Here is a 20097-nt window from a genome sequence, read left to right on the forward strand (position 1 = left end):
GGATCCCTGGTTTGCAAGCTGCTGCAATGCTCTTTCTGAGAATTTCTTGGTGGAAACACAGTATTTGTCATAGAATAATGATCTGTAGTCAGGAAATTCCTAGCATGAACATGTTTCCTTTTGTCAAAACCAAAAGGTATTACTTTTTAAAACCAGCAGCAAGCTCTTCATTTTCCAGTAAAACATCTGCAGCCCCTTCTGAAGAATGGACCAAGTCCACAAGGGCTGCAGATATACTTTGGTCAATCACTTTGCTTATGTAGTTTGTCTTTAGATTTTTTTAACAGAACCAAGTGATATAAAGTGACATACCAAATGAAAGATATTTACAAAACAGTATAAAATAAGCTACTGTGGTATCATGGGTACATGTGATGTTTCCTAAGGACATACTGTATTAGAGGTAGGTGAAAAAGGGGAGATGATTCTGTAACCTTCAAATATCCCAGGATCCTCCATTCACTAGTTTTTCTTCTTTTGCATTATTTTATTTTATATTTTTGCAGACACAGAGGGCTTGTAACAACTTTAATGCTTTGTTTTTGACACATTAAGATCACCCTACTATTATTTAAAGCAGTGCACATCTTCATTTGGTCCAAATTAGGCAGATTCTGCCCATAATTTGAGACTCTGTGTAAGTACATTGAAGCCTTTGCTTCTCTCTGGGCAGACCTAAAACCAGTATGTCAACAATGGCTTAATCAAACCTCTTTTAAAGAAGATCACAACCACAGGTTAACACTTTTTCAACAAGCACTGTTTAAAAGCTGACGGTCTCTGAGAGAGAAGACATCCCTTAGCTAATTTTCCATGCCCGTCTTTGCACTGGACAGTCCTGGTGTGCCATCCTGTGTCGCATGTTCGAGAACAAGAAAGCCACGGCCCCGTCACCCAGCGGGGTTGCATGAGCTGTGGAGTTACTTTGCTGCTGCTGCTGCCACTGCTGGTGACAGAGTTAGTCATTTGCCCTTGCTTCTTTGGCACAAAGAAACTATAGCGGACATCCACTGGCTGAGTTGGATCAGTTGCAAGTATCTGCACAATAAGAACGTCTTTTGTGGCAGAGTGTCCCATTGCGTGCAGGAAATCATCTTTGTGACTCCAGCCGCTGTAGTTCATGACAGTCCCATTGATGTCAATGATTGTTTCTGAAGTGGAGATCATATATTTTCCATTGACAAGGTACTCACCGTTCTTCTTTTTCAGGGCCAGGTAGGCAGTGAACCTGCTCTGGTCCTTAGTCTTGAACTGCCGAACTTTGATGTGGGTTGCCCCTTCCGGGATTTTCACTATATCTGTGTAGCCCTTGCTGAATAAGGGAGAATTAAAAAAAGGAGTATTCAGTAGCTAGGAAGAAATAAGCCTCAAGTATTACTGCAAAGCCTAATGAAGTCACTGACAGGACACATCTTGCTTTGTTTTAGTTCATCTGAATCCATCTGGCTTGAGGCTCACCTAAGATTAATTTAACCAGGTCCCACTCTTTGTTGATTATATTGCTTTTTATGTTCTTGAAGAAATTTCTACTGCACTTATTTCAAATTGCTTAATCTTTAGCTTTAGTAATGATTTTATGTGAGTCAGATACAAGAGGAATGAAAAATAACAGATAGCTTATATATTTCAGCAAAGGGTGGGAGATATGAAATATGATGCACGCTTTGCCTGCCAAGGAAAGATAATGACATATGCATTGGTTACAGCTGTTTCTCGCTGTCTTTGCTGTAATGATGATTAAGGAAAGCATAAGCAGAGTAACAGCTGGATAGAGGTACCTTGGGAACATGTAAAAATAATCTTGTTCACTGAGAAAAAATTTGTTTACTTTGAAATTCATAAAGCTGAAGATTAATTGTCAAGTGTCTATTATGAGGTGCACCCAAATGTTTAATCTGTACCATCACAGAGTCCTCTCAGTTGCTACTTATGAAGTATCTTAATTCAGGTTTAGAAAAAGGTATTTAACTCTTCTACTGAAAGTGACAAACATTCAAAACCTGCAAGTGTGCTGGAACTTATCACTATCTCAAGTATGTTATTTATTTTAACTTTACTGATATATAGAAAAAAACTGGATGCTATACATAGCTACAAGCTACCAGCTGGACTTCGGAGACATGTATTTTCATTTCTAAACTTATGACAAAACAATTCTGCAAGTGTCTTGTATCTGAAAAGTTTAGTGCTGGAACTTCTGGAAAAAAAGGAATGAGAAAATATACAAAAAATATATAAAAGTGATGGGGTCTCCCTTGGGATTGTTTAAAGAACAGACTGCTAGTTTCAAGAATTTTTGGCTGCACAAGAGACTGCTCAGACTACAGAATAAACGCTTGTGCTATTCCCCTATTTCCACCAGTTACAGGACAATGACTGAAACTCCATTGATTTAGCACCTCCATAAACCTGGAGGAATATGGTGCGAAAAACAGCTCTACAGCACTGCGCAAGTATTTTTACATAACAGTTGCCAAAATAACTCCGTTTAAACATGTTATTAAAGTTGCAAAATCACTTGTTCAAAACTAAAAGCAATGCTGGAGACTTCAAGTCATCTGCACAAAGAATTGTAAAACTCCATGTGCACAAAGAAGCACGTGCAGCCTTAATTCTCCTCTTTCCCAACTTCTGACAATTTGGCTTTACAGCCTTTAATAAAAAGTTCTTGGGAAACAAGTTTTCCAGCAAATTATGTTTTGACCGCTTTAAAAGAAAAAAGTACAAACAAATGTTGTTGTGGCAATTATCTGCAATGGTAAATACTAGTTTCCACATGTACATTTAATAGTTTCCCTGTACACTTAACGTACAGGTTGCTACAGTTTGGTTTATAATGGACACCAGTGCAAGAGCTGCTATTTTTCAGTGGAGAAAAAATAATTTTACTTCAGCCACTGCCCTTTCATATGTAAAAACAGTTTACAGACAATTAAGATTTCACTATGTTAATGAGGGTTTTATTTTAAAGTCAATTGCTTGCATAAGGGCATACTCTCAAACCGCGTTTCCAGTAAAAAATAACTTGTCATCACTCCAAAATACAATCAGAATCAAGTTAGAACATACTTGTTACTTACAGGTTGACTATTACTTCCTAAGTGGGACAACTTTTTGAACGCATTGAGTTTGAATTAACATATTACTCTCTGATGAGTCTCATTTCAGTTAAAGGCATGATTTGAGGAGTAAGATGGTAACTTCATAGGAATAACAGAACCTCACCATTTCCAAGTATGTCTATGTTACAAATCTGACCTCACTGAAATTCATGGCGTCCTTTTAATGTTTTTGCTGGAGCCTGGATTCAGATTCATCATTAACAAATCACATGAGGTATACCTCGCACTGTCCTCTTCATATAGACATCCCAGATATTTCAATATTTACAAATTGGAAAAAGATTTGGTTTATGTAATTACTAATTTGCATGGAAAGTCATTCTTTTTGGCAGAGGTGTTTTGGCATCCTTAGATGAGTAATCATTGGTTTACCAGGAAGAAGATTAGTTATGTTTATTTTTAGAAACATAGCAATTAGCTATGCCTTATTTTAGGCAGACCTCCTATTAATGGGGTGCTCATCTGTACCACTGGCACTTTGTGTCAGGAATGAACTGGATACAGTTTTGCCCGTTGATTATTTGCCATTTTTGGGGTAATGCTAAGAGGCCAGCTGTAAACATCTGGAAAGTGCAATAAGCACAGGCAATGTACTTTTTTGCTCAATCTTCATATGAAAGTAAATGGCATTTAGAGACAGAAAGCAAGCAAGCACATAGCAGAGTTACTATTTGCATAACAAGATACATTTACTCAGGATCAATACCTCTTTTTGGTAAAGGTTCCCATGACTTTCGTGCAGCTGGAATTGTCTCCTCCACACACCCCGCATTTGTCGTACTGGAGCTTTGAACCGATGATGCCATCACAACCAGTTCGGATGCATTTTCCCCGGACGCAGACTGAATTACTGTACGGTCGACATTCAGTACCATCAGTTACCTAGGCAATCAAATGACCGTTAGTTAAAACTACCATGGAAAAGATTTGCTTTTGTGATTCTAACTGGCAAAACCCAGTTATTTATTTGTGTCACCTCCTCAGAACAGAGTGCCTGCCCTGACAGCCCAGCCTGTTTCTCTAACATTCCCAGCACAAAAGCAGATGAAACTTAGCAAAGGGCTGAAATCAATGACAGGTAACTCCACTGTAAGACACTAAAATGACCCTGGCTTTAGTGATGATCTCACAGCTTTTTAATAATAACAATAGCCGTACTTGTAGATAGCCTTGCATTTGAGCTACCTACATCTAAATGTTACCTTCGTAACATTTAAAGGCAGAAAACTGCAAGTACAAGCGTGGGAGACATTTCAGTTGGAACTGCATCTGATACAACAAACCAACCACAAGTCACATCTATATTAATTGGCTAATTATTCTATATTAATTGGCTCCATAAGAGTTACTCTGGACTCCCTTAACATAATTCAGGGTAAAACTTATTCTTTTACTCATAGTACTCTTTCTCCTCCAGAAAATGCCAGAATGACAGATGACTCTCCAAGCAGAAACCCTTTTATCTACTACTGAAAACAAACTAGTGCAGAGTGCACTGAGAGGCCCATATTTTTCATGAATCCACATACTTAGATGTGGAAAAACTTACCTCATTTTAGAGGCCCATTCTGGTCCTAATGTGTATGTGTGTGTATATATATATCCTATACATAAAGGATAACCGGTGGATCAAACCATTAAATCTAATCACACAGTTAAATCTTTGAATCACATTATTAACTTCTTTTCCCTTCTTGTAGGGAAAGATTTCTAAGATACAGGACACTTCTAAACTGGAGCGTGAAATCACGACTGAAGGTGCCGTTACCTTCTGAGAAAATACCACATAATAACCAGTTCCTTTGGCTCGGCAGGTAAGCTTGCAAACGTCTCCAGGAAGTACTCCAGCATACTTGGGGACCCATTCAACAAACGTCTTGACACCCTTTGCGTCAGACTGATAGCCATTCCTTGCTTCACACTGCTCTTGTCGAAAAGATTTAGCTGTAGAATTATTCACATCATTAGTGACTATTTCAGACCATGCTGCAAATATCATTATGCCCATCTATTATTCCAATTTCTTTTTTACATAATTTTTAAGTTATGTCACTTCACCTCTTTACTTAGAACTGGCCTTCAAATCCTTCAACTGTTTTAGCTTGGAAATCTTCCCATGACATAATAAGCGTTAAAGGACTAAAGTTTGCATTACGGTTCATTTTCCAGGATTGAAATTTCTTTTCATTCAAGTGTCCTTTCTGTATGGCGTCAGGGTGGGGATGGGAAAAGAATTACGGTATTGTATTAATGTTGAATGTCTTGCCTTGGTAAATACGTTTTGGAGAAACTACAATGGACCTTTGTTGTTTCCTTTCACAGTCGATGTTCAATATTTACTATCTATGAACACAGAGGCTGGAGCATGAAGGCACTTTGGCATGAAGGCACTTACCATTTGCTGGGCAGGGTGCAACGTTGCAGGAGCGGTAGATGGCCCTCTTGCCGGTGCAGTACCGGCCGTTGTTTCTTGGGGCTGGGTTATTGCAGTGACGATAAGCAAACTGAACTCCTCCGCCACAGGTACGGGAGCACTGTCCCCAAGGTCCCCAGGACCCCCAGTTACCATGGCTTGAAGCCTGAAATACATGGAACAGTGGGAAGTAAGGACATCACCCATGTGTGAATAAAGGTGCTATATCTTAAAGACATTGTGAATGTTTTCCTCAAATGAAGGCGATTCCTTAATCATTTTAATCAGGGATAAAAGGCCTTAGGAGCCTTCTTTCTCCCAACAGAGTTCATTTCTGTCTTTTATCTGCACATTGATGACATCTCACTTGGCACTGCGCTTGCAAAGGCAATACTAGGCCTTGCTCTGTGCAGACAACTTCAGCCCATTTCATGGTAGACACACATGCACCAGAAATAGTGTCCATATTCCCATGTGCTGCGCTCTTTTTTTTTTGCTATTCCCATCAATAGACTCCCTTACACTGGCTCCAGGGGATTCAGCTGCCAGGCTACATTTATAAGGCTAATCCATGATTAATTAAATGCAATTGCTGTGATGTGTAGGTATTGCTCTGAACTACTGGCAAGAGATGGAGTTGTCAGATACAGTTTTCAACTCTGCTAAACTGGCTCCCTAAGAAGAGTATTGCAACAACTTACTGGTACTGCATGAAGAGGAAGTATGTAATTCTATAAAAAAGGGTGTTACAAGACCTGTAGCTTTATTTGAATGACTGTTGTAGTTTGTAACTATCACAAAGTTCTACAAGTCCGTATCTCTCCTGCGGGTGTAACAGAAGGGGCAGTGCTACCGTCTACCCAGTAAATTTAGAAGTATCTGAACTGTGTAGCTTACAATTCTCAAGAGCCTAAGGACTCTTTAAATGTATGAAGTTGACAGAGGAGACTCTGTCACTGCAGGTACAAACTCTTCTGCTCCAGAAATTTTATTCTGGATGAACTTCATTGATCTTTCTCTTCACTAGAATTAGGGCCCTGGGACCTTTTGGGTAAGGGCTGCAAATTAGATTTACAGATTTAATTTTTCTCACAGTCCATTACCAAGAAGTCAGGAAGCTATGAATAGGTCCTTGACAATCTGTTTGCATGTCCCGAAACCTGACTTACTGAATGGGCAAATCCTCCACTCTGAAGAGATGCTCCTAGTTTTCCAGGAATGAAGGCTTTAATACTTCAAGGAGAAAATATGCTTCCTGAAACTCAGCAGCATTTTTCCTATATCCCTCACCAGTAACACTCCATTTACATGCTAAAAAATAAGGCAGCTTTCAATCTGACTTCCATAAAGTCCCTTTCACTCCCACAAAAATCAGTGCCTTTGAGGATCATGCCTTCTAGAATTCCCTAGGGTCACAGCCAGGAACTTACTGAGTAGTATTTCTTCTTGGTTTTGTCAACACATTTTCCCTGGAGGCAGATTCTCCCTTTTCCGCATGGTGTTCCCTCCACAGCAGGAAGCTTCTTAGTCAGACAAACCATCTGACCTTGGCGCACAACTGCACACCAGAGGCGAGAGCACACATCCATACCAGGACAGACTGTGTATTCGGGTCCAAACGCCAGTTTGCACTGGCGAATGGCATCGTAGGTTTGTCCCGGAAGTTCCTCGGGGCCCAAGATCTGCTTTCTTGGTTGGTCCAGCAAACAGTTACCTAAACAAGCAAACCAACCTATTATTACTCATTTCCTATTTTTCTCTGCAGTGCTGCAAATCTGTCAGTCAAGTTAGGCAGACCAATAATGACAGCAAACGTCATTTGAAGGATGCTGACGTGAATGGAAAGGCTCTCTGAGGCATCATCAGGTTTTGGCCAAGGTCACACAATTGCAACTGTATTCTAACCCAGCAGTGCACCAGGTGTCAAGCTGTCTATTTCCAATCCAAGGGTGTAAATGAGTTTTACTCGGGTCTCTTTGGCCTTTCGTTCTGGTTTGTTTTATTTGAATTGACTCTGAACACATTTGACTCTATCAATTTGAAATTTAAGGACTGATCAAGACTCATGGCAAAGTAAGCAAAGTTGTCACATGAATTTTGAGACAGAATGTCAGCAATGGTAAAGCTTCTAAAGGGGTGCCAGAAAAATCACAAAAACCAGACTTGTAGCCAATGAGGCACTTAAAAGAAAAAAAACATAAAAAACCCCCAACAGATCAAAAGAAAAATACATGCTGCATATCAAAACTAATGTTGGTGGTGAATCTGGACTGGATATTCCTTATAAGGAATGATACTTGGCTGCTTCTGGAACTAGTTTGTAGAGGGCTATCCATTTTATACAAAAATACATAAATAACAAAGAAAAGAAAATGTAGCATAAACATAAAGTATTGAATATCTGTTTTGAGATATATTGCAGAGGTCAAGGTTTGTCTGGCACACTCTAGAAATGAGAACTCACATTTAGGTACTAGAGGGTCTACTGATAGCCTTTTTTTTACTGTTGAAAAACTTACTTGTTGACATGCAGAACTATTTATTCAGTGTAACCTTTTTTACACTTCATGAAAGGGATATATGGTCTGGCCAAGCTTCACTTATCCTTGGCCAAAATAACTTACCACAATTTACCTCACTTTGGAACCTCGACCAGTGTTCTTCAGTTAGATCATGGGTGAAAAAAGGCTATCTATTTACACAAAATTGGAATAGAATTTCAAGCTATGGCAGTGAATTTAAACAAGCCAAGTATCCCATCTCTCAATGGCTTGTGTTTTCCCTCCAGAACACACACTACAGCTGTTCTTCTTTTCCTCTACAGACTAAGGCCAATTATCCAAATCAGCCAAAAATTCTTTCTGCATCATCACTTACTTACTACCAAAAAACTCTCTGTCTTGTTAAACTTGTTCTGTTTGTCCTTTGCTCACCCTGATTTTCCCTAACCTTATCTTTAATCTGGATTATACTGACTTTTTTAATGAAGACAAAGTACGCCAATGCTAACTAACTGATGAACTGAGTGTCATGAGATAAAGATAATTAAAAGTACCCTAGTGTTCAAAGCCTGCTGTAGAGTAAAATATAAAGTCATGGCAAAGAGTGAGGAAGCACTTTTTTTTTTTCCCTGCAGTTTCTGAAAAGGACATCATTAGCAAAAGTTGCTGTCAAAAATACACTCTCTAAAAGCAAAGAACAGTGGAAGTCCTACTTCATATACCTTGTGATGGGGGGAAGTTAGTACTGTGTTAGGGCTGTGATGGGAATGCACTAGCACGTCAACATTTAGTGGTATACACTACTATAATATGTATATATTGCAGTGTTTATCAAATTCCCAAGTGCAACCATTATTCAGTATTTTAAAACATTGTAATAACACATAATTTTGCCATGACAGACACTGTTGCCCGTCACTGAGCTGTACCCTGACTGACATGACTAGAAATATAAATTTAGAGAAAAAAGAAAAAAAGTATGTGCATCCTTGCATATACTTGATTTGCCAATCATTTTAGTTAACACATAGGTATTTTTTCCCCTTCAGAATACAGGGGAAGGAGATGCAAAGTTCTCCTTAACTGCTACTGCTCTGAGGAAACACGTATAATGTCTATAAAGCCAGGTGTTCCAGCTGATCTCACATAATAAATTCAAAACTGAAGATAGGAAAGGCCCTTAAGGCTTCCCCACAGGAAAAAATAAAAAACATTTAAATTTATAGATAGTAGGAGTAGTAATCTATGCTTAGACAGGTTGCAATGAAGTGCAGGTGTTTTCACCACCAGCTGGTCCAACCTCCTACTTGTAACGGTCAGAAAAGACAGAGTTAAGGAGTTGGAGAATGGTTTGCCCTGGTTTAGAGGCGCAGAGTGCGCTTCAAGTCACTACCTTGCACTGCGACATGTGAAGCATGTATATACTGCTATTCCCATTTTTTGTCCTGAGTACCAAAGAACATCTGTGTGCCCTGGAATAGAGTAACATTGTTGTCTGATGACAGTGTTAATTAAGCCATCTCATTACCTCTCCTGTTATGTGCAATATATCTTGGGAAAAAAAGGCAGAGTAAGATCTGTGCAGGAAGCAGATAACCAGGATATAAATTAATTAAAATAGAAATAGTCCCTTTTCAGGTTGCACAGAGCACCGAGCACTCCAACAAACACAATAAATCACAAGCAATCACACCACAGCCTAGTGGTTGGCATGACAATAAAGGCAATTAGCACCGTAGGAGAGGGTTGGCTAAAAGCAGATGGAAATAAATGTCACTGTCTTCTGGACACTAACTCAGCCTTTTCTTCCTAAATGTCAAACTGCTGTCTGGGGTCATCTCATGAGTGTAAAACAAATGGTGATATCATGACAATGATGTTCATGGTTCTCAGAGTGGGCCTCAGGAGACAGGGAATCAGCACCTTGATCCTCCCCAGACCTCCTGGTTGACCTTGGATAAGACATTTATATTGGGATTTATTTAGCTGACTGTATGTAATGCTAGTGTCTGCAATTCAGTCAGCTATCAGATGTTTCACTACGCAGGCAAACGAGTTTATGGTGTTATTCAGCACCACTAATGCAACTCATAAGATCAGTAAAACCATTTATGCCATTGATTAGACCCCTCTGCACTACAATGGGAACTTAAATATCAGTTTAGGAGTAGCTACCTACATAGTAAATGTCCACATTTTATAAGATGAGTCTGCTCCCCAACATCACTTTCCAAATTTAGAAAATAAGAAGATCAGTACTTGATAAAGTGATGTTAAGGAGTTAGAGGGTCAAGACTATGATGTTTGCTGCTACAGCAGTATGGGGTGAACATCTAAATCTATATGTGAACCTTACTTAAAGCTTTGATAAGTCATGGATTATTCTTTTGTAGCAGAATGCTGCTCACAGATCCAAACTTTGGGACTTCATTCACATTTCATTATGCTTAGCCATAAGGAACAACAGATGAAGCACTTTATTTATTTCCCCACAACAGTGCTGCCTTGCCCTGTTTGTCACAAAGCACAATTCATAAGCTCATGCCCACTCAGACCAAAAGCCCGCTGCAAACTGCTTATGCTGCCTATCAGCGAATGGAAGAGTCTTCTCTTGTTCAGTGTTTCCCACATAAGCTTCCTGTGACTATGCAAAATCCGGCCACAAACATCCTAAAAGAAAGCCTGGCATAAGAATATCTGTATTGTTTTGTGGCAACTGCTATTTTCTGCCTTCCTCATCTACATTATGCCTGCGGAACTGCTCAAAATTACACCTGAATGGATAAGGGTTTTTTTTCCCCTGCCTAGCAGCACTTGAGAGAGAGAGGATTTTCTTCTTTCTATGGGGAGACTGCAGGGGAGCACCGTCTTGTAAACAAAAAGGGAGGGAAAACACTGCAACTACACGACAGTACATCTGCCCCAGATAAGGGTAAAAACAGAAGCAGACACATGCGTATTCTGAAGGGAACACGGAAATAGGGCACGTTTGCACTGTTTTGTTACCAGCCCAAAGCAGTCTGGAAGGCAGCGTCATGCTCTGCTGGGATTACGTGGTTTCTAGTAAACTCAGCGTACATTACAAATGGGAATTATGGAGCTGTGGATTCATTCACTGACTGGAAGAAGAAAATAAAACCAGAAGTTCCCTTCCTAAAATAACGCATGTCCTTTCAGGACAATAATCTGAAGAAATCACAATTTAAACCATTGACTTCCATTTTTACTTCACAGTGTTCATGTTCTGTTAAGACAAAACTTTGATTTAACATAAATAACTGAAAAATTATAAACTTCAACAGAAAAGGAAGACTTACTTAGAAAAGGTCTCTGAAGGCCTTGATCTATCAAGAAAGGAAATTCCCTAAACATTGTGTATTTGAAATCACACCAATAGCATCAGTAATAAAATTAATTCCCTGAGCACTATGGATGTCTATAGTAAGAGCTTCAAACTTTCTGTGAATTATTTTATCACATAGATAACTCTTTGGGACCACACACCTGAGTGATAACTACTCAAGAGTATTAGAAAGGGCAATGTACCCTAAGCTATCCATTAACAGACTGACACATCCTAAGCCCTTTACGTGTAGCAAAGAATACATGACTTTGTGAAAAGTGTCAGCAGCTGAGGACCGCTAAACTTCATGTACAGGAGAACAGCACCATACTGAACAAGGATACCATAATGCAGCTCTGAAGGATCTGAAGCTCCTACCTACTTTTACTGAAAAAACTGGCAGAGTTATATTCTTCGACCTGTAGGACTGATTGTTACAACCCCTCCTTACTTTCCACAGTGAGACTGGGATCAGCTCATGGCTAAGGGTCCAAATTTCAAGCACCCCCCCAAGTAGAAACAAGCCAAAGGTGAGGTGGGTGGGAGAAGTGCTCTCGTTGCTTTCTTTATTCTTGGAGAAAGTAGCTAGTTGGACACATAGGAAAGAGAAGAAGTCAGGTCACAGAAAAAGGGAAAAAATGAGAACAACCTTTTCTAATTCTAAAACCTTTCTCCTCCTGCAGGAGGAGAAGAACGTAAGAGGAAACATAGTTCAGAGTTCCTTGCACCATCTAAGAGGTCATTCATGGATGGCGACGGAGGCCTCTTTTTTTTTACCCCAGTGAACTGTACTGTACCTCAAAAAGGAAAGTTCTCTGCATATGTGGAAACCAACTTGGTAATATTAAATCAATGCCAGAGCAGTATGGACCATAAAACAGGACAGTACAGATTAATGGATCTAATAAAATTGAGAGAAAAAATGAAGTCATTCTCCAATAGAGGAAAAGAGGAGAAAATATTTCAGAGCACTGAAATTAGCCGACAAAATATTTAAAAGCAAAGCAACCTTTACATTCAGCAGACATCGCATACTCTTTATCCATAACCATTTTGGTTACCATAACAACTTGATCCATTCACTCAATTATGTCATTTTTATCTCAGCATTTTGGAATTTGAATGGTTTGTTTAAGAACTGCAGTTGCTTTGGGAGCACAATGAAGACTTTAAAATTCATTAGAGTGAAGACTATGCTTTTTTATTACTACTTTTGGAAAATGAAAGTTTTGCACTTATTCTCCAAAGGGTAAATGACATATTTAACAAATACTAGTTACATGACTTGGAAGGTAAGCTCCTGGGGCAGAAGTAATCTTTTATCATATAGAGCACAGAGGAGTCCTAATTCTTGCTTACAGTCCCTCTACATAAGCATAATAAATACAATGGCACTATAAACATAATAAATATAATGGCTTTATAAATATAATTAATGTCATTAATGGTAACAAGAACACATAGACTCTGTAGTCTAACGCTAAGTAGACCATTTTAATTTCTGTGAGGAAAAAGGTATTTCCTTGTGTCTTCTGTTTAAAGTCATATCTGCAGCATTTAGGAAGACAAGATTAATTTCATGCTTTTAAAAAAACCTCTCCATGTTCCAAACCAAATTATTGCCAACACACACTCCATCAACTCTTTCTTTTCTGTTGCATTTGAACCATGCAAAGGGAGGGTGAGGCTCTGCCAGCCTTTTAGACCTTTGCCTTGTTTTGCAAGCACTTCCAACATAGTCCTGAAGATGAGCAAGGAATGAACAAGCTAGTATAAAATGTTCTTATTAAAAAAATAGATCACAGTAAGACCTAACATGTAGCTGACATAAGGTGTCATAATACATACCATGACCATCATCAAAAAATTCTGTTATAGTTGCTGAAGTGCATTTAGACCAGGGTTTTGAAGCATCAATGCTAGTCAGAATGGAGGACATCAGGCGCTTATCTTCCATAGAGCCAAAGTTCTCCTCACAAAATTTGGAGTCATCATGGGAAAGCCCAAGCAAGTGCCCTATAGAAATAAAACAAATAAAAAAAATGGTATGACTATCCATAATAGAGTTTACCAGCTGGAGATGACAGTCAGGTGAAATGAATTGTATAATTAATTCTCGAATTTTGAACAGCAGCCCAAAGCAGGCCACTTGAAATGTGGTATCTCTGCTTGAAGGCAAAAAAGCTGTAACAGTTTACAGCATTACATATAGTAAGGAAGTAATGCCATCAGCTGACATGTTATCGAGCTGTGCTAATTGAAACCTGATGAAGACTGAACGACTAATACTTCACTCTGTAAAGATGTTCTGCAACTGTCTAGAAAGGTGCCACAATACCTTTCTAAATGGACAAAAATGCCAGTCTTTATGCAGCAACTAAGCAAACTGTATGTAAATTCTTAAAGTGTACTTCTCGCTGAAGTTCAAGTACCCTCTACAATACATCAAGCAACCTGAATAATGTTTTCAAATAGTCTCTTGCATGTAGAGAGTCTTGTTTTGTTGGAGGGTGATTTTTAGTATTGTTTCGGTTAGGGTTTTAGTTTTGCTGGTTTTTATTTTTACATGTGTATGTTATTGGATACTTATACTCCAGAACACAAAATAATGTGCACACAAAGCAGCACAGATGGAACTTGCAAAAATCCTTCATGTCCAGGGCAGTTCAGTCCAGTGCTAGATGAGTTCTTGTAAGTGTGACAGCAATCTTTTCTGCAAATCAGCGATCCCCATCTTCTCTAGTCTCTAGGCAGTAATACATTGCAGGCAACGCATTTGTTCCCTCTGTAAACATCAGGTTTAACTTCAATTTCCATGCCCACACTGGATTATTTCACAGCCAACTTGCTATCCAAGAGCCAGAAGACTGAATGGGAACCAAAGCTGCAGGGAGCTCAAACCTGAACGTAACACTCACAGTCTTCAACCTAGGTCAGGAGATGATTGATCGGACATCCAGGGCTACAAGAAGAGTGCTTAAATGATAAAGACAAAGACCACAAATCAAAGCCACTGCAGAGAAATAAACCTGATGCCCTCAAACAGCAGCTGAAGAGACAGATTGTATTATTCTGCAATAACTAAAAGCCTTCCATGCACCATTGGCTTCATGTTTTGGTATTACTGCTGTAGACTAGCTGTAAGGTGACCCAAGCAGGGTTCTGGTGTACATAGTAATAGGCATGACAATAGTAATAACAACAATAACGTCCAGAATACAGACTGGAAAAGAAGAAAATCAGCAAATTTTAGCTATTTGCCTTATATAAACTTGCTGTTATGTTGTTTTCATCTGCTTTGAGGGAGAAGCCAAGAGGAAAGAGATGGAGGCAGCACTCGCTGCTGAGCTGTATCTGAGATTGGGAAAGTAGCTACCTGACCAGAAGTGTGTGTTAAGGCTGTAGGAGATCAGAAATGAGGGCTTCTGTCCTGTGAGAGAAGCCAAGGTATCATCTGGCAGCATTACACCCAGTGACGCTGTGTTCCTGACCTAAGGATGGAGCTTCAGGAAAAGTGACAACAGGACTTTGATCTATCCCTTCTAGTTGTACCAGTTGTCTCAGATGAACGAGAACAGCCAGTCTGTCTTCTGCAGCTACCGAATTCCCACTGGAGGGGAGGTGGGAGGAGGGCGTTTCTCTTTTTTTCTCTCTTCCCCTGATGTGCACACATTTACCAACTTCATTCAAATAGAGTTACTATTTGAATAAAAGGCCCTGTAGTATTATAAGTGCTAGCGAGAATTTATTCAAAGAACCTGGGTTAACACTGATGAGAGTGTTATGGTTCTCAGAGTCTCCCTGTTACTACTGTTGCTAATCGCTACTGCAGTGCTGTATCACAAGTAAGTTGCTGCAAAACCGTAATGAATCAAACTTTCATTACTGAAGGCATGTCTAATTACTGGTGTGTTTTATGTGCAACCTTTGGGCTTATTTTATTCTGATAGGTAAAACTACTTTCCTTTAGCGATACTTATTATATATGGGCCAGATAATGTTATTTTTATTCTGCACTGAGACACAACCGAGTAACCGGAGGTATATGTCAAGTTTCAATATGATATAGCTCAATGTAAATATTTGCTCTGAAGAGATGACATCTTTGTTTTATTCAAGCCAAATGCTGGTGTTGAGCAAAATAATTCACTAGTAAGATTATAATTTCAAGCAGAGACATTTCTCAGACAGAGTAACCAAATAACCAGTGCATCCCTTCTAACCTATAGAATAAATTTGGTGGAAATGTCACAGGCGAAGTGTTTAATGAATCAGCAGCTACTGTGCCAATGAGGACTACCTCTGACTTTGACAAAGTCCTAGACACTGACAACGAGCGTCTTCAGGAAACGCAAAGATGATGTTATTTTTGGCTGCCGTTCTACACCACGTTACCGCTATGCCTGTATGCACGCTAAGCGGCACCAGGTCACACCTCATGTCTGAGAACTATGAGCAGAGCTGACCAGTTAATGAACCTCAACACATGCCTAGTAGTAACGTAACGAAATAACTGAAAACTAACATTTTATGCTGACATTAAGTAACTCCTTGGAGCATGTTTCACCAGTGTTCTGCTAACTTAAGCAAACATTTATTAGAGAGGACTTTAGCCCCATCCCTTAGCTTTTGTTGACATACCCCTGAACATGCAGCGCAGCTCCCCATTTTAATCGGGACCGCACTCACAGTGCTTTGTAGAGCTGTTCAGGAGTTTCTTGTACTTTACTTGAATCTGTGCACTTGAATATGCATATATTACCAATCGTAGAGAAATATTTGCAAAAAATTAGCCCAGCAAGCACGAAAGCACTGTACTGGTTGACCCACATCTCACTATAGCAACCTTCTCTGCAACAACCTGTATGCCTAAAGGTGGCAGGAAAGAATGCTTTTGTGTTTAATGTCCCAAGACTTCTCATAGTTGTAACGCTGCAAAAAATTATTTCACTGCAGCATACTTGTGAAATAAGGTAATGAGGTTCTGTCAGTGGAAAAGGAGTTTTGTTTCTAAGGTACTAAACAGCTCTGGGTGAATAACAAAAGCTGGAGGTTTGTTCAAACAGTTTGTCTGAATAACATCATATGGCACACAATGCACGTTCACTGTAGGATATGAATAATAGTTGGGTGCAAACCAGCAATTTGAGAACCGAATTTTTCAGAACGCTCAACATTTAATAGCACCACTCAGAACTACTCAAAGCTCTGTGGTGTGAAGGATTCAGTCTTGTAGGGCAGAACTCAAGTTTCTCAACCTTAACAGGCTCTGATACCGCTCTGCAACACTCCACCCATTTAAGATACAAGGTCACTCCCTACAGGAATCCCCTTCCTGCATAACCCTACTTCACCTTTCGTAACTTTGTTCGTCTTACCTGACGGACATCCCACATGAGCCCATAACAGAAGACTTAATACAGTGCAGATACGCACAGGTCTTGTTCACGCTGATGCTTCTGAATGTGCAACCTGGGTATCTCTGAGTTCCTCTGCCACCTATGACACTCTTTTAACACGGTTTTTGCATGTCTAAGTTCCTCCTTGCACCAACTTCATCAGACCTGGCTTCAGAAAGACCCTTTCGTCTTCCTTTCTCTTCTTTGTCTTTTCGCTTTTCAGCCCCCGCTCCTCCTGCAGTGCAATTTGTAAGCAACCTCACCTTAGACTACCTGCTGCCAGAGCAATCTGGTCGTGGGAATCCTGGGCTGGGCAATGCAAAGGCCCCTGGAACAGGCCAGGGAGTCTATTCTGCTTTAGCTTGCTCCTGGCTTCCCTGCCTAAAGATGGTATCATTTCGTTCCCTCTCTACTCTGAGAGATGAGCTGGCTCTGCGGAGAATGTAACTGCTGAGCTGTGGACTGAGGTTGTTCTTCTTCCGTCCTTTTTTCCTCCTCCATGTAGACAAAAAAAATACCCTTTAGATAGGAGAAAGCTTGCAGCCAAACTTCAAGCTCTTCACTTTGAGCAGAGAGACTGCAAATTTTTCCATAAAATGATTGCAAATTAGTCTCCCTCTCAGAAATGGCTGGACAGTCTCTGTGGAGAAGTTCGGAATGCTTCTCAGGCAACTACACAGCACAGGACATTTCATCCCAAATACTTTGGCAAAAGCACCGGAAACTGAAGCAGAGTCATCTTCTGGAGAGTGTCAAGCTTTTAATTAGAGTGCAGTGAAACTTCTATACTTTACAATGATAAATGGGGTAAACTGAGGACATACTTCATTAACAGTTTCTACTTTGTCGTATTAAATCAAGCCATTGTTCTAATGCATGACAAGAACTAGTCACTAACTTGGCATACTTAAGCTTTTTGAGGAGAAGCTTCCCAAAGTATTTGTGAGTCTCTCCTGTTATTTTTTAAATTTTCAAATATAATTTTAAAAAATTATGATGAGGAAAGAAGCAGTAAGTAGCAAAGAATTTAAAAAATATACAATTCTGTCAGTATTTGAGCTTCTAAATTAGCTACCAGTGACATTAGCGGCAGTAATATCTGTTAATGGTATTAAATATATGTATTCTATCTGTCCATACTGACTTGTCCAAGAACTAAAGAAGGGACACTTCCCTTCCTATTTGAAAGATCTCCCCCACCTCATGTCCATGAACATGCTGGTGTAACCACATATGGCTCAGGACATTAAGGTGGCTTCTGGCACTCACTGGTGAAGTGCTTCTTTTCATCAAAACCAATGTGAAAAAGTGACAGGTGATCCCTCAAGTGATCCTGTATGTCAGCATCATTCCAGCGAAAGCTTTGGGCAAAAGCAAAGGCTTAATGAACACAAATCTTATAATGAAGGCTTTTAAAAACTATGCCAATTTTAGCACCACAACATTTTGTACTGCTATGAACTTCAAACCAGGCTATTGAAAAAGGAAAAAAAAAAAAAGACTCCCAGCAGCTGTGTAAAATGATGACTGATTGAGAATGGGTTAGTAGATCATCTGATGTTTTCTACTTAATGAAGCATCTTACTGGTGTTGACAGTTCCCACTGAGTGAAAATGACATAATATAATTTTACCAGCAGGATGGTGTTTAGTTAAGTTATGCTGTAGGAATGCACAAAATGGTAAAAGAAACAGATGGCAAGGAGGCAGGGTTTACCCTCGTGCAAGTGAAGAGCAGCTAGCCTTCTTGTAAATTGGTTCCCTCCCATGCGACCAACCAGCTAAATGACTGACAGCCTTTCCTCACCACCTTCCTTCGCCCCTTGAGGTAAGACAAAGAGCGACTACCTCAGCAAGCTGCTGAAAGCAGTATGAAAGCAACCTGCAGGCTTTGGACCCTAGTGTATTCTGGAACATCATCTGCAAGGGACTCTTGGCACAGCTCAGTCTGTTTAGATCCTGAAAGCAAGAAATGAAGAAGTCAACGGCAGTCAGCAATCCCTGCATCCCAGTTCACCTGCACTCTCTGCATTCTTGACAGTGAACCTTGCACTGCACAAGCCTTCCTACCCCAAAGACTACTGAAGATCAACACCTGCTTTACAGCCCAACAGGAGATAATACCTGCAATGGGTTCAAAAAGAATTCCTATACCTTGTAGGAATGGGGTGTATATTCCTAAAATAAGGTGGGAATTCTCCAGCGCAATTATGACAAGTCAGCTAAAACTTCCATCCTGTTTAAATATCAGGAGACAAAGAGCTCTGCAGGTAAATCGGGAGCGCATCAGTGCTATGTTGGGTGTGTGGTGAAGCACATTGCACTGCAGCTATTTTCTTCCCAGGTGTGCTGGGAAGCAAAACTTTTTTATTTCTGAATTTTCTTAAAATACATTGCCAGACTATCTGTGGAGGTTCTCTGTGTCAACAGCATGCAAAAATTACTCTAATCTCATTTGCCTTCCACTGGTATCTCAGGTACAGGAATAAAGAAAACAAAAAGCACCCTAACATACAGCAGCTAAAACCCAGCTTTTGCTAAAAAACAAATTGTGGCAGCTCTTTCTTCTGGGGAAAAAAACCCAACCTTGCTTATGGACATACACAGATCTTCCTTGCTTGAACTGAAGAGCATGTCAAAGTACAGCTCTTGCACCAAATTTGAGCACAGGACACATGCAAAGTGACACAGCACGCTAAAAAATGCTGTAGGCATTGTAATTTGTTTTCTTAGAAAAGCTCAGCTCCGATGAAGCATGTGTTTTTCAGTGAGGTCATGCCTTTCACCTAATTTTCAGTGGGGATGACTGGGGTACAAAAGAAGGTCAAGTGATTTGCCCAAGGTTACCCAGTGAGTCATTTGCTCTCACGGGACCAGGATTCAGAAAACTCCTGGCTCAACATTCCTTGGTCTAATCACCAGCCCATACCTTCTGCACAAGCCTCTCGCTCTCTCCTTCACTAAAAAAGAATTGCATGTGATAACTCTTTTAAAATAAAAGCATTTCTTTCTGCATGTACTGTTTTTCTAACTTGTGCGAGTACTTGGCTCCTTGTTAAGAACTGCATACTGGTATCACTCAGAAATCTTCTTGAAGTCATGGGAATTTTGCATTAAAAATGATGGACCTAAACAATAACTATTAATAAAGTTGTTTTCTTAAAAAACAGAAGTGTTTTGAATTACAAAAGCTTACAAAAAACATGCATAGAATGTAAAACTGGCTATTATTCTTTCTTCATACTTGAACTTTCCTTCCAATTTTCTTTTCTTTGACTGCTATCCACCACTTGTGAAAAAAAAAAGAAAAAAAAAAAAAA

At 39.7% G+C, this 20097-nt stretch overlaps 1 protein-coding gene across 1 annotated transcript in view; it reads right to left on the reverse strand.

Annotated features, from left to right (window-relative positions):
• Nucleotides 1-394: 394 nt before the first annotated feature.
• The window catches only part of ADAMTS5 (ADAM metallopeptidase with thrombospondin type 1 motif 5), a 40689-nt gene continuing 20986 nt past the window's right edge, over nucleotides 395-20097 (reverse strand). The window contains exons 3-8 of the mRNA XM_082014034.1: nucleotides 13228-13395; nucleotides 6966-7249; nucleotides 5518-5701; nucleotides 4891-5066; nucleotides 3829-4004; nucleotides 395-1312 (exon numbers count right to left, since the gene is read on the reverse strand). Coding sequence (XP_081870160.1) covers nucleotides 739-1312; nucleotides 3829-4004; nucleotides 4891-5066; nucleotides 5518-5701; nucleotides 6966-7249; nucleotides 13228-13395 — 1562 coding nt within the window. The 3' untranslated portion in view covers nucleotides 395-738. The remainder of the gene's footprint in view (nucleotides 1313-3828; nucleotides 4005-4890; nucleotides 5067-5517; nucleotides 5702-6965; nucleotides 7250-13227; nucleotides 13396-20097) is intronic.

The sequence above is a fragment of the Phaethon aethereus genome (assembly GCF_964289735.1).
Source record: "Phaethon aethereus genome assembly, chromosome: 1".
NCBI classification, from domain to species: Eukaryota; Metazoa; Chordata; class Aves; order Phaethontiformes; family Phaethontidae; genus Phaethon; species Phaethon aethereus.